This window comes from Myotis nattereri (assembly GCF_964212035.1).
Source record: "Myotis nattereri genome assembly, chromosome: 3".
NCBI lineage: Eukaryota > Metazoa > Chordata > Mammalia > Chiroptera > Vespertilionidae > Myotis > Myotis nattereri.
This window is the reverse complement of record NC_138077.1, coordinates 55,045,121-55,059,498: the sequence shown is the minus strand read 5'-3', so window position 1 is coordinate 55,059,498 and position 14,378 is coordinate 55,045,121. Positions and strand designations below refer to the sequence as shown.

The 14,378-nt window shown below is 42.7% G+C and overlaps 1 protein-coding gene and 1 pseudogene across 4 annotated transcripts in view; one reads left to right on the top strand and one right to left on the bottom strand.

Moving 5' to 3' along the window:
- SNX4 (sorting nexin 4) overlaps positions 1–14,378 on the bottom strand; it is an 86,479-nt gene that overhangs the window by 22,881 nt on the left and 49,220 nt on the right. For all 3 annotated transcript variants that reach the window (XR_013995632.1, XM_081085390.1, XM_081085389.1), the window contains 2 exons: positions 7,453–7,514; positions 6,068–6,133 (listed from right to left, as the gene is read on the bottom strand). Coding sequence is in view for 2 of the 3 variants with exons in the window: in XM_081085390.1 (XP_080941516.1) it covers positions 6,068–6,133; positions 7,453–7,514 (128 nt within the window). In the remaining variant the exon portion in view is untranslated. The remainder of the gene's footprint in view (positions 1–6,067; positions 6,134–7,452; positions 7,515–14,378) is intronic.
- LOC308516872 (anillin-like) lies at positions 7,738–11,707 on the top strand (annotated as a pseudogene). Its single transcript has 6 exons — positions 7,738–7,817; positions 8,551–9,167; positions 9,828–10,370; positions 10,593–10,739; positions 10,981–11,321; positions 11,547–11,707. The product of its transcript is annotated as an anillin-like (transcript).

Below are 14,378 nucleotides of genomic sequence, written 5' to 3'. Positions count from 1 at the left end.
GCCCCCACCCATGAACCAGGCCTCTATTCTATATAATAAAAGGGTAATATGCCTCCCAGCACCAGGATCAGCAGAGCTGAGAGGCCTCCCGGCACCGGGATCAGTGTGACAGGGGGCAGCGCCCAAAACCCCTGATTGCCCTGTGGCTCTGTGTGACAGGGGGCGGGGCCACAACCTCCCTATCGGCCCTGCTCTGTTCGTGACAGGGGAAGGCGCCCCAACCCCCTGATTGGCCCTGCTCTGTGCCTGATAGGGGGGAGCTCCCCAACCCCGATCACCCTGCAGCTCTGTGTGTGACAGGGTGCGGAGCCCCAACCCCACGACCCCACGGGCCCTGCTCTGTGTGACGGGGTAGAGCCATAACCTCCTTATCGGCCCTGCCCTGAGTGTAAGAGTGGCGGCGCCCCAACCCCCTGATCGGCCCTGCTCTGTGGGTGATAGAGGGCGACACCCCAACCCCTGATCCGCCCTGCTGTGTGTGTGACAGGGGACGGTGCGCCAACTCCCCTATCGGCCCTACTCTGTGAGTGACAGGGGGGAGCTCCTCAACCCCCGATGGGCCCTGCTCTGTGCGTGACAGGGGGGAGCTCCCCAACCCCCTGATTGACACTGCTCTGTGCATGACAGGGGGTGGCTCCCCAACCCCCTGATCGGCCCTGCTCTGTGTGTGACAGGGGGTAGCGCCGCAACCTCCCCATTGACCCTGCCTTGAGTGTGACAGGGGGCAGTGCCCCAACCCCCCAATCGGCCCTACCCTGAGTGTGACTGAGGGTGGTATCACAACCTCCCGATCCGCCCTGCTCTGTGCATGACGGGGCGGCGCCCCAACTCCCCAATCAATCCTGCTCTGAGCCCGACCAGGGGCTGCACCTAGAGATTGGGCCTGCCCTCTGCCACCCAGGAGCAGGCCTAAGCCAGCAGATCGTTATATCCCGAGGGGTCCCAGACTGCGAGAGGGCACAGGCCGGGCTGAGGTCCCTCCCCTCCTCCCCGAGTGCACAAATTTTTGTGCACCGGGCCTCTAGTTCTATTATAATAACCAGTTTATTCTGTTCATCAGATTATTTATTCACTTGATTTTTAGATTCACTTGTTGATAGATGTGTATTTGTTGTTCATAATTTGTATCTTTACCTTTTTCTTCTTCGTCCTCTTCTTAAAGGATACCTTTCAGCATTTCATATAATCCTGGTTTGGTGGTGATGAACTCCTTTAGCTTTTTCTTATCTGTGAAGCTCTTTATCTGACCTACAATTCTGAATGATAGCTTTGCTGGATAAAGTAATCTTGGTTGTAGGTTCTTGGTATTCATCACTTTGAATATTTCTTGCCACTCCCTCTGGCCTGCATAGTTTCTGTTGAGAAATCAGCGGACAGTCGTATGGGTACTCCCTTATAGGTAATTGACTGTCTTTCTCTTGCTGCTTTTAAGAATCTCTCTGTCTTTTGCTCTTGGCATTTTAATTATGATGTGTCTTGGTGTGGTCCTCTTTGGATTCCTTTTGTTTGGGGTTCTCTGCGCTTCCTGGACTTGGAAGTCTATTTCTTTGACCAGGTAGGGGAAGTTTTCTGTCATTATTTATTCAAATAGGTTTTCAATATCTTGCTCTCTCTCTTCTTCTGGCTTGAAGCTGTCCAAGAGGCTCCTTACACTATCTTCGTATTTTCGGATTCTTTTTTCATTTTGCTTTTCCAGTTGGGTGTTTTTTGCTTCTTTGTATTTCAAATCTTTGATTTGATTCTTGCGCTCCTCTAGTCTGCTGTTGGAACTCTGCATAATATCCTTTATTTCAGTCAGTATATGCTTAATTTCTAGTTGGTCCTTTTTCATACCCTCGATGGTCTCACTAGATTTCTTGAGGATCTTACTACATTTATCGGCGGTCTCACCCGTCTTTTTGAGGGTCTCACTAAATTTGTCGGCGGTTTCTAAAAAATTCTTGAAAAACTTTAAAAGTGTGGTTTTGAACTCTATATCCAGTAGTTTGCTTTCCTCTATTTCTGTCATTTGTGTCCCGTTTCTTTGTCTCCGCATTTTGACTGCTTCCCTGTGTCGATAGAGTGGCTTTCTGTGCTAAGTGTCCTATAGGGCCCAATGGCTCAGCCTCCCCAATTACCTGAGGTAGACACTTTTGATGCACTCCTTGTGGGCTTTGTGCATAGTTTTGTTGTAGTTAAGCCTTGATTGTTGTAGGTAACACTGGGAGGGATTGACCTCCAGGCCATTTGGCTGTGAGAATCAGCTGTTTCTGCAGTCGGAGAATTTCTGTGCTAGAGACACCCCTCCGGGAAAAGACTTGCTTCAGCAGGGCTTTGGTGCTCACTGAGTCTGCCCCCTGAGTGTCCCTTATGGATCTGAGGAGTTGTAATCTGGATGGTCCCACTCTGACCACCGGGAACATTGGCTCCTGGATCTCTAAGGAGGTGCTAATCTAGCCTCTGCCTGAGGCTACCCAGCAGAAGTCAGCTGAGAAGCAATGCAAGTTGCCTAGGGGCCTTGGGCCAGCTGCAGTTTGTTAAGTAATGTTCCGATTGCAAAGGGCCGGGCCTTTCATATGCAAAAGCCTCTGTGCACGGCTTGGGCGGGGTGGGGTCCCAGGGGATCAACAGGGCAGGCGGAGCAAGCAGTTATGGCTGCTCTCAGTCCTGCCCTCAGAGGCCCCGCTCCCGGCAATCACAATCGCTGCGAGCACCTCCGAGAGAAAGCTGCCCTCGAGTTCCAACCGATGCCAGACAGTCCAGTTTCTCCCCGTATGAGTCTGGGTCCTCAGAGACTCGCCCGGACCTGGAGCTCAGAGATTGAGACTCCCTCCCGATTGAAAAAGACAACCGTGTCCTCAGCCGCCAGCCCTCTCCACATGCACCTCTGCACCTTTGTATTTTACTTCTGCACCACACCTCCTCTGAGTCTCAGTGTGCTTTTCTCTTTCCTTCTAGTTGTAGAATTTCCACTCAGCCAGCCTTCCTGTGGTTCTGGATGATGTGTGTTCCATCTTTTAGTTGTATTCTTGAAGTGGCTGTGCTAAACAGCAATCTCTGGTGTTTACCTATGCCGCCATCTTGTTTTCTCCTCTTAATTTTTATTATTGAGTTTTTCTCCTCTTAATTTTTATTATTGAGTTGTAACTCATAGTTAGAAATATTTACTCCAAGTCTATGACTTGCCTCTTCATTATCTTAATGGTGTCTTTTCTGTTTGTGTATGTGATAAAATATATGTAACATAAAAATTTACCTTTTTAATAATTTTTAAGTGTACAGTATAATGGCATTAAGTACATTCACATTGTTGCAACCATCACCACCATCCATCTTCCCCACTAAAATGGTACCCACTGAACTGTAACTCCCACATTCTTCTCCCCCATAGGATCTTTTGATAGGCAAAATTTTTAATTTGGATGAAGAACAATTTACCATTAACATGTTTTTCTTTTCATGTCCTCTTTAAGAAATCTTTGCTTACTCACAGGTTACAATATTTTCCTGTTCTCTATTAAAATACGTAATTTTATCTTTTACCTTATGTATATAGCCCAAACTGAATTAGTTTTTATATAAGGTATGAGATATGCCTCAAGGTTCATTTTTTCCCCTCATGTAGATATGCAATAAATTTCCAGAATTGCCGGGGTCCAACCCCAGCAGGTCCAGGGGTTCCCAAAGGCGTAGACGGAGTCGGCGAAGAAGGAAGGACATGGAGACAGTGTTCAGTTGATCAGCAGCCTAGCCAGGATCTCCAGCCAAGTTCTGGTCTGGATCTCCAGAGAGGTTCTGCTTTGGATCTCCAGCCAAGTTCTGTGTCCATGTTCTCTTGCTAGGTTCTCCAGGTTCTCCAGCCAGGTTCTGTCCAGGTTCTCCAGCCAAGTTCAGTCACCAGGTTCTAGTCAGGTTCTCTTGCCAATTTCTGTAGTCAGGTTCAGTCCAGGATCTTTTGCCATGTTCTCTCCAGCGAAGTTCTTCTATCTGTAGGTTCTGTGTAGGTTCTGTCTTCTAAGTTCTGTGTGTAGGTTCTGTCTTCTAAGTTCTGTGTTGTTACATCTGTATTTATACCAGTTGATTCCAATCCTATCAATCTCTATTCCAAAGGTTAGGGCGTTTCTTATCTCCATTCCAGGGAGTAAAGATTATGTAGCTTAAGCATGATTGTTTGTAGTTAAAGTGATTAACTACCCACCTGGCACTTAGTTAAGGAGTTTCATCCCCTCCCTAACTTCAGGGAAAAATCCCTACCTGGGGAAACAACCTTTCTCGGAGAGGTGACCTTGGTTAAAACACACAGCGCTAAGCGGAGCAAACATATTAAGAACAGTATGCTATATACGCCAGGTTCCTTGAAACATATGCTGTGCAGATGTTTCTTTCCTGCAGCGACTGTGTCAAGCAGCAAGGTTGGACCGGCTTCCGGCACAGAATCATTTCTTGAAAAGGACTATATAACTATAGGTCTATTTCTGAATTCTATTGTGTTCCATTGATCTGTTTATCTCCATACCTCACTATCTTTATATAGTAAGTCTTGAAATCAGGTAATATATTCCAGGTTTTGTGGGGTTTTTTCAAGATTATCCTGGCTACTCTAGATCCCCTGAATTTCCATATACATCTTAGAATCAGCTTACCAATTTCTATAAAAAAGTCACTGGAATTTTGATTATGGCTACAATCCAGAAAGAATGGTCATATTAACACTACTGAGTTCTCCAATCCATAAACATGAGTTATCTATTTATTTAGGTCTTCTTCAATGTCTCTCAGCAATGTTTATATATAAAGTATTCAGTGCAGAGGTCTTTCATATCTTTCATTAAATTAATCTCTAAGTATTCTGGTATGCAATAAATGGATAAATAAGTGGAACAACAAATCAATGTCTCTCTCTAAAAAAATCATTAAATTTTTTTTAAAGTATTCTGGTTTGATGCTATTATAAAAAGCACTGTTTTAATATTTTTGTTTTCTAATTGCTGCTAGTATATAAAAACAATACTTTTTAATATATTGATCATATATCCTGCATTCTTTTTGTTTTTGTCTTTTGTTAATCCTCACCCGCAGATATTTTTCCACTGATTTTTTACAGAGAGGAAGGGAGAGGGATAGAGAGTTAGAAACTTCGATGGGAGAGAAACATCGATCAGCTGCCTTCTGCACACCTCCCACTGGGGATGTGCCCGCAACCAAGGTACATGCCCCTGCCCAGAACCGAACCTGGGACCCTTCAGTCCGCAGGCCGACGCTCTATCCACTGAGCCAAACCAGTCAGGGCTTTCCATTGATTTTTAGGAAGAGTATAAGAGACAGGGAAAGACAGAGGGAAACATCGATGTGAGAGAAACATCAATTAGTTGCTTCCTGCACAAGCCCCCAACCAGGGCCTGGGCCAGGGACGAGCCTGCAACCAAGGTACATGCCCTTGACCAGAATCGAACCTGGGACCCTTTGGTCTCTAGGCCGACGCTCTATCCATTGTGCCAAACTGGGTAGGGCTCTTGCATTCTTGTTAAATTCAGTTGTTAGTTTTATAATGTTTTTGGTTGATTCTTTATAATTCTTTTTTTTTATGTAAAAGATCCAAGATCCTGTTAACTCAAATAAAAATGGTTTTACTTCTTCCTTTCTAATACTTATTACTGTATAAGTTTGATTTTCTTGCCTCATGGCACCGCTAGGACCTCTAATACAACAGCAAACAACCTCGCCTTGTTTCTCTTTGAGGAGAAAGTATCAATATTTCACTATTAAGTACAATATTAACTATAGGTTTTAGACCTGAGGTAGTACCTTTTATTCCTAGCTTGAGTATAATTTTTACTGTGAATGAATGTTGAAATGCTTTTCCTACATGTATTGAAATGAACATACAGACTTTCTTTTTTATTCTGCTAATATATGAATTAGACTGATTGGTTTTTCAATGTTAAGTTAAACTTGCACTCCTAAGATAAACTTCTTTTAAGACAGATCTGTATAAACAAAGCATAACGTAAATGCCAGCAAAACTGATAAACAGAAGAATCACTAACACTTCACCTTAGGTTTTACCTCATATTATCCAGGTACTTACACATCCATATGATGACCAGCACTCTGCAGTCCATCACCCATTTCTTTTTCTATGGCACTCCATTCACTGGGAAGAAAAAGATAAAACCAACACCACTGTGTATTAGATATGGAATACTATTAAATGGAATTTTTTACAAGGTTTTTTCTGATAGCTTTTAAAAGTATATCTGTATTTGGATTTATTTTCTGTGACTCAAATATGCTGCTTTCACCTTAAGTTTACAACTAAATGCAAGTGAAGGTTTTGTTTAACAACAGATACTTAAACTCAAGCTGTTTGTAAACCTAGTTTACTGAAAGTAGAGCAGCTGATCAGAGACAAAGGTGAGATTAGAATCAACTACCAAATAGTGTTCTATCTGCTAACCCCAGCAACTTATTTTTTTTGGTTTTCTTATTCAAAAGAGCTCTTTACCTCCACTCACCATGCATATGACCAATGAATAAAAAAAATAAAGCATAGAATAATTAAACAAAATATATCCGGTGTTTTTAAGCTGTGGGGCACATGAGTTTTGTGTATACCTAAAAATGTGCACAGGACTGTCTCGAAGAAATTTGCTTGTATATTTTCCTGGAATCCCTTGAAAGGAATTATACCAATTACATTACTACTATCCACCCTTTTAAATCTCCCAGACCCCTAATCCCATTCCTTAGCTTAGGATGGCATATTAGCCTCAAATGCCCAACTTGCCTTGAGTCTCATATCTTTGGGGCTTCCATTAAACACGAAATTAAATGTTTTTTTCTCCTGTTAACCTGTTTTTTGCCAATGTAATTTACACCAAATAACCAAAATATGCAAGTAAATATTTTAAAAAGATAGCTTGCAAAAGTCTTTAAAATTGTAAAGTGTCTGAGACGAAAGAGAAAATCACTAAATCTATAAAATAGTGATTTCCAATAAAATCTTCTTGGACCTTCTGCTGAGAAAGTAAAAGGTAACACTCACTGCTTCAGAGCAGTTTCACTACTCTGCTCATTATATAAGACTTCTTCACTATTTTTATTTAAAACAGGACAACATTTAAAAAAAATAATCTTCTACTTTCCAGACTCATCAATTTTCAAAAATTAGTCCTACCCGATTTGGCTCAGTGGATAGAGCGTCAGACTGCGGACTGAAGGGTCCCAGGTTTGATTCCAGTCAAGGGAACATACCCGGGTTGCTGGCTCGATCCCCAGTGAGGGGGCATGCAGGAGGCAGCTGATCGATGGTTCTCTCTCATCATTGATGTTTCTATCTCTCTCCCTCTTTCTTCCCCTCTGAAATCAATGAAGATACATTAAAAAAAAATTTTTCCCCAAAATCATAGTTTTCAGGCAAAAACCTAATTAGAGTTAATTGTTATTTATTTTAAGAGTTTATGTAATGCTTACCTAAAAACTCGCCCGTAATTCCCATGTACTTTATATACACCATAGAGTCGATCTGCTACTCTCTGGAATAAATATGTAAAAGAAACTGCTATTATATGACCAAAGATATATACAACAATAAACCATGCTTAGTATAATAATCGTGGAAAATATGGAAAAGAAAACTTAAACATCCCCAAGTCTTATCACTCTTGATATAAGAAACGTATAGACAATAATTAAAACATATACAGAAAGAAGTATGAAAATGATTACATAAGTATAATGACCATACTATTTTTCCCCATGATAATATTTTTTATCCAGCAGGTTAACAGACACCTCTTTAAACTGTTGCATAAAATTCCACCTCGTGTACAGGCTGTGTAAGCATTCCTTGTTGGGTATTTAGTTATCCTTAATTTTTTCAATATTATAAATAATTTTGTAATAAGCATCTGAGAGTTAAGGCTTTTTCTAAATTTCAGATTGTTTCCTTATGATAAAGTCCCCAAGTGGTATATAGGGGAAAGAATACAGACACTTTCAATTCTATTGATAGTTTTATACATAAATGCTCAACGCATACAACACACTTTTATGCTACTCTGTCAAGATAACTCCTTTTAAACAACAAAACATTAGATTTTTAATAACATAATTATAACTAACATCACAGGGTTGAAATATGTACTACCTAGCCATTCACACATATTTCACACAAGACAAAACAAAACATTATGTGTGGTAATTTGCTTTACTTTTCCCCAATGTTATGGGTAAGAAATGTAAGACCAAAGGTTAATCCCACATAAAACCCTAAAAAATTCCTAATATGCAGTTTCTAAATATAAACCCTAAGGATAAATTACATCCCCAATTCCTTACTCAAACAGGAGTAATTTGAGAAATTAGGCATTAACCATATAACAAATCTGAACCTTTTCAATACTTCAGCTTAAAGTGAACAAACCACCATGGTAAATACTGGGAGCGGGCCTAAGAGGATCATAAAATGTTTTTCATCTTGCCTTGGCCTGCTCTGAAGGAACCCACTAGACAAGACAAATTAAACAGAGAAACGTGTCTGAAGTCTTAATCTAAACACTACAACCCTAGGAGGCACAGAAGCCCTGCTTGCTTAGAACGCCCTGGAGAGCAGCATCAAGAACACAGCAAAGAAAGTCCAGCCCATAGCATACCCCACAGAACCCCAACTCCAAATACAAAGATCATCCATGATATATTAAAGCAAAACACATCTTCATCTACTACCCATGAAGCACAACGGCTCAAGCAGGAATGTGAAAAAGAACTAGCATGGCTTTGTGGCCAATTTGACAAGGGCAATTTATGGATTGCAGAAAAAGGCAAAAACTCAAGAAGCAAACAACTAGAAGCCAAACAGGAATGTTTTGAAATATCAAAACGTATAAAAAATATCAAATTGTTTCAAATACTCCATCACTTCCAGTAACAGAAAAGGAAAAGGTCACAAAAAATAAGATACCAGCAAAACCTCCCAGTACAGAACCTATAGATTTCACTGAATGTGAAATTATGACTCTAGCCCTTTGAAAATAACATTGTTTTCAGAAGAGGAAAAGTCCTTAAAAGTAACATCAGACCCAAAGGTTTAGCAGCAGACAGAAGTGGCAGATGAAATTGAGATAAGCATGGATAACGAAGATAATATCCATAGTTCAATAGTAATTAATGATAGCCCAGCCACGATGGTGATGGTTGAGCATCAACCTATGAACCAAGAAGTCACGGTTCAATTCCCGGTCAGGGCACATACCTGAGTTGAGGACTCGATCCCCAATAGGGGGCGTGCAGGAGGCAGCCAATCAATGATTCTCTCTCATCAGTGACGTTTCTATCTATCTCTCCCTCTCCCTTCCTCTCTGAAATCAATTATATACATATCAGAAGCCCGATGCACATTGGAAGGTAATTAATTAGAAGGTGGCAGGCAGGGCAGGACTGAGCAAGATGGCCGGACACACTTTGAAGCCAACCTCCCACAGTCACTCCCCAGCTGGCCACACCTGGGGCAGTTCCAGGGCTCAAAGGGCATCTGCGCAGTGAGTGGGGTCCTTCTGACAGGTGGGGTCCCTCGGCCTGGCCTGTGAGGATCGGGCCGAAAGCAGCAGTCCAACATCCCCCAAGGGATCCCGGAGTGCAAGAGGGCACTCTGCAAAGTTGCTGTTGCTTGGCAGCTCCTGTGTTTAGCGTCTGCCCCCTCGTGGTCAGTGTGCATCATAGTTACTGGCCAGTGGGCTGGTCACTTAGCCTTTTATATATATATAGATAAAAGCACAGGCATAAAAAAAAAAAAAGCAATTAATGGCATCATCAGTATCCTAGAGGTAGGTGAACTACATGTGGCAAAGAGCCAAGAGATGGATCAAGCAGAAGCAGAGAGCAACGAAGACTGGGAAGATGCACTAACTAGCTCCTCAAAGTCTTTGCTTGCTCTGTTAGCACAGACAGTGTGGTAAATCCAGAGAGTTTAGTTTCCCCACCTACACTGGAATTGAAAATAGTAGCATTTGTGATAAAAGTCCAAAATCAGGAAAATTACAAAGAACCCGTGTCTCCCAGGCTTAGCCTTGGTGACAGCCTTGGTTCTAAAGATCATGATCTTCTTTATATTACAGCATTGATGCATATGGATCTCAAAGAAACAGACTGGCATTCAAGAGAGCAGGTAATTGTTTGGAAGGAAGATGTTACTTCAGAATTGGAGAGGGGAAAGAATACTGAAGAAAAGAATGGCTTTCATTGTTAATAACCAAGAGAAAATGCAGGAACTCAACAATGAAATCAATCTGCAGCAGAGTGATCTATCAAGCCAGCCAGACTCTGACCTGCTGTGTGTATGAGGAGCATGAAAGGGGTCCCTAGAAGAAGCTGAAGCAGAAAGCCTTCTGATTGCAACTGAGAACACACACATATATATATTTTTGTTTAATGCTCACCTGAAGATATGTTTATTGATTCCAGAAAGAGCGAAAGGGGGGTGGGGGGAGGGGAAGAGACATCTATGTGAGAGAGAAACATCAATCAGTTATCTTGTACGTGCCCTGACCGGGGATCAAACCAAAAACTTTTTAGTGTACAGGACAGTACTCCAACCAACTGTGCCACCCAGCCAGGGAGAGAAGCGAACACTTTTGACTGATGAGCTGAATAAACTGAAGAATGAAAGGCCTGAGAGGAAGAATAAGGCTGGTCCCATATCCCAAATAAACAAGTCCCATCCAAAGGACCAATTGTTGTCAGAAATCCACTTGCCTCTAAAAGTAGATTTTGTTGCCTGGCCAGTGTTGCTCAGTGGTTGAACATCAACCTAGGGAACCAAGAGGTCCTGGTTTGATTCCCAGTCAAGGCACATGTCTGGGGGTGGGGGGCCTCGATCCCCAGTGTAGACTTGCAGGAGGCAGCCATCAATGATTCTCTCATCATTGATGTTTCTCTCTCTCCCTCTCCCTTCCACTCTAAAATCAATAAAAATGTATTTTAAAAAATAATAAATAAATAAAAGCAAATTTTGTCTGCAACACAGTTCAGAAATCAGATATAGCAAATTACTATATCCTAATTATACCGAAAGCAGGAGCTGAAAATATGGTAGCCATACCATTAGCAAGTACTTCAAATTCTCTGAATGGCAATCTCTAACATTCTCTACTACATATACTCTGGAAGATATGCCCAATGCCTTTGAAATAAATATTGAAGTTCATAGCGTGGTGCCAAAGAAAGACCCCTCAATACCTGATAAGGAGAAAAAGGCTACAAATCCAAGGCTATTGCTCCAAAGTGACTTCTCACATTCATAACCACAAAAAGCACCCTTTATTCGTCAGTTATGGTGAGTCCAGGCCAGGGGTGGGCAAACTTTTTGACTAGAGGGCCACAATGGGTTCTTAAACTGAACCAGAGGGCCGGAACAAAAGCATGGATGGAGTGTTTGTGTGAACTAATACAAATTCAAAGTAAACATCATTACATAAAAGAGTACGGTCTTTTTTTTTTTTTTTAGTTTTATTCATTTCAAAGGGGCCGGATCCGGCCCGCAGGCCGTAGTTTGCCCACGGCTGGTCCAGGCGGTCTCAGTGCTGTGCGCAACAGCAACTTTATCCTTGTGGGATCTTACGCGCTGTCATTATCTTCAGTAGGAAACACTAAACTTGCTCTGGACAGGTGCCCTTTTTATCTCCTTTGGAAGGTCTTATCTACACTAAGAAAAGACAAACATGCAAATTGACCATACCTTCACTATGCCTTAAGGCACGCCCACCAGCCCATCAGAGCGACTATATGCAAATTAACCCAACCAAGATGGCAGCCGGCAGCCATGGAGCTGGAGCAAGCAGGAGGCTTGGTTGCCCCAATGATGGAGGAAGCCAAGCTTCCCGCTTGCTGCGTCCGGCACTGAGATCCACTCAAAGCAACAAAGTTTCAATTATAGAAGGTAAATAAACCCCAGATACCTGCTTTCAGCCAGCCGTGGCCACAAAGCTAGAGCGAGCAAGAGGCTTCCCTCCCACCCACCCTGGCCGGCTCTGAGCTCCTCTCAAGGCTACAAAGTTTCAATTATAGAAGGTAAATAAATCCCAGAATAAAAAAGATAAAAAGGAGAGGCTGGGAGCTTCTGTCGCCAGGGGGTTGGCCAGCCTGAAAACGGCCCTCAGCCCCTCACCCAGGCTGGCCAGGCACCCCAGTGGGGACCCCCACCCTGAAGGGGGTGTGACCAGCCTGCAAACAGCCATTAGCCCCTCACCCAGGCTGGCCAGGCACCCCAGCGGGACCCCCACCCTGATCCGGGACACCCTACAGGGCAAACCAGCCAGTCCCCACCCATGCACCAGGCCTCTATCTTATATAATAAAAGGGTAATATGCAAACTGACCCTAACAGCAGAACGACTGGGAATGACTGGTCACTATGACACACACTGACCACCAGGGGGCAGATGCTCAATGCAGGAGCTGCCCTCTGGTGGTCAGGTCGCTCTCACATCGGGGAGCTCTGCTCATCCACAAGCCAGGCTGATGGCTGCCAGTACAGCGGTGGTGGTGGGAGCCTCTCCTGCCTCCTCAGTAGCGCTAAGGATGTCCGACTGCAGTTTAGGCCTGCTCCCCGCTGGCAAGTGGACATCCTCCGAGGGCTGCCGGGCTGCGAGAGGGATGTCTGATTGCCATCTTAGGCCCAATCCCCCAGGGAGCGGGCCTAAGCCAGCACGTGGTCATCCCCTGAGGGGTCCCAGACTGCGAGAGGGCACAGGCCGGGCTGAGGGACTCCCCACCCCACCCCCCCGCGAGTGCACAAATTTTTGTGCACCGGGCCTCTAGTTTAAAAATAAAATGTCAAATGAATTTAAGTGTTGAAGAAAGAGGTTTTCTAACCATATTTGAATACGTTAATGGTTTTGGTGCCTGGAATTGAAGATGGTGTATTCTCTCTGGAAACTGTATCTCTGATTGAATTTATCCAGATGATGAGAAACAAAAGGATCCCATAGGAAGGATAAATCTGGCCAATTATACAAGTTGTCAGAAATAGAACTAGCAACAGAGAATTCTATGCAAGACCTAACACTTTTGAATTAATTATTGTCTGATCAGAAAGAGAAGATGACGGAGAGACTCTTATCAACCAATGCAGGGACATACTGTGTCACCAAGCACTGGTTGTCTGCAGATACTAAGGAAGAGCAGGATCTCTGGATGCAAAAACTCAAACAAGTTCTTTTTTATACTCTCCTCTGGCAACCTGATGCTTGCTACAAATCTACTAGAAAGCCCTAAGTTGGGGACAGTTTCCATGCCACTGAAAAGTTATCAGGCATTGAGAGGTGTCTTTGAGTTATGTCATAAATGTATCTTAAGCCCTGACCGGTTTGGCTCAGTGAATAGAGCGTTGGCCTGCGGACTGCAAGGTCCCAGGTTCGATTCCGGTCAAGGGCATGTACCTTGGTTGCGGGCACATCCCCAGTGGGGGGTGTGCAGGAGGCAGCTGATCAATGTTTCTCTCTCATCGATGTTTCTAACTCTCTATATCTCTCCCATCCTCTCTGTAAAAGAACAATAAAATATAAAAAATAAATAAAAATAAATAAAAAATAAATGTATCTTAAGAACATCAGACGTGCTGATTACATTTTATGCTTTAAAAACGAAAGAATATGTGCCAATATTTACTACATATTATGCAGTAATTATGTCTTTTGTATGTGAAACTTCAATTGATTTCTGGCATTCATAAATGATTGGAAGAAAATTCATTATAGTTTATTTTGCTAAACCTTAATTTAAAAATCTCATTTTCCATCCTGGCCAGCGTGGCTAGGTAGTTGGAGCATTGTCCCATAGGTTGCGGGTTTGATCCCCAATTGGATGGAAGGCAGCCTATCGATGGTTCTCTCACATCAATGTCTCTCACTCTCTCTGCTTCTCCCTTCCTCTCTCTAAAAATCAACAAAAACACATTTTTTAAGTCTCATTTTCCTAGAAATCTAATTATTGTTATTCATGATAAAAATGTTGTTTTTTAAGTAAGAAATTTTAAGTTGTCTTCTTGGAGCTACAGGTTTCAAAGTAGAGAGGTCTTCCAGGGGTTAGCCTCAGTACTTTTCTCTAGCCTCAGTACTTTTTTCCTTAGGTTGTGGTCTTTTATTGGATATATCTTGTTACTAAGGTACTGAAAAAATTTCTAAGGGACTTTACAGAAACATTTTTTAGTAATGGAGATAAGGACTTTTTCAAATAGCAAATGCGCATTAGTTTAAAGCTTGAGGCTTTGAAGAGGAGATGAGGACTTAGGAGATACACTGTGAGATTTGGGGGTTAAATGTTTTATCTAGAAGACTGAATAATCACATGATTTACACTTGCTCAGTTACTATAGATGGTGCACATTTTCATAGAATATAGGCT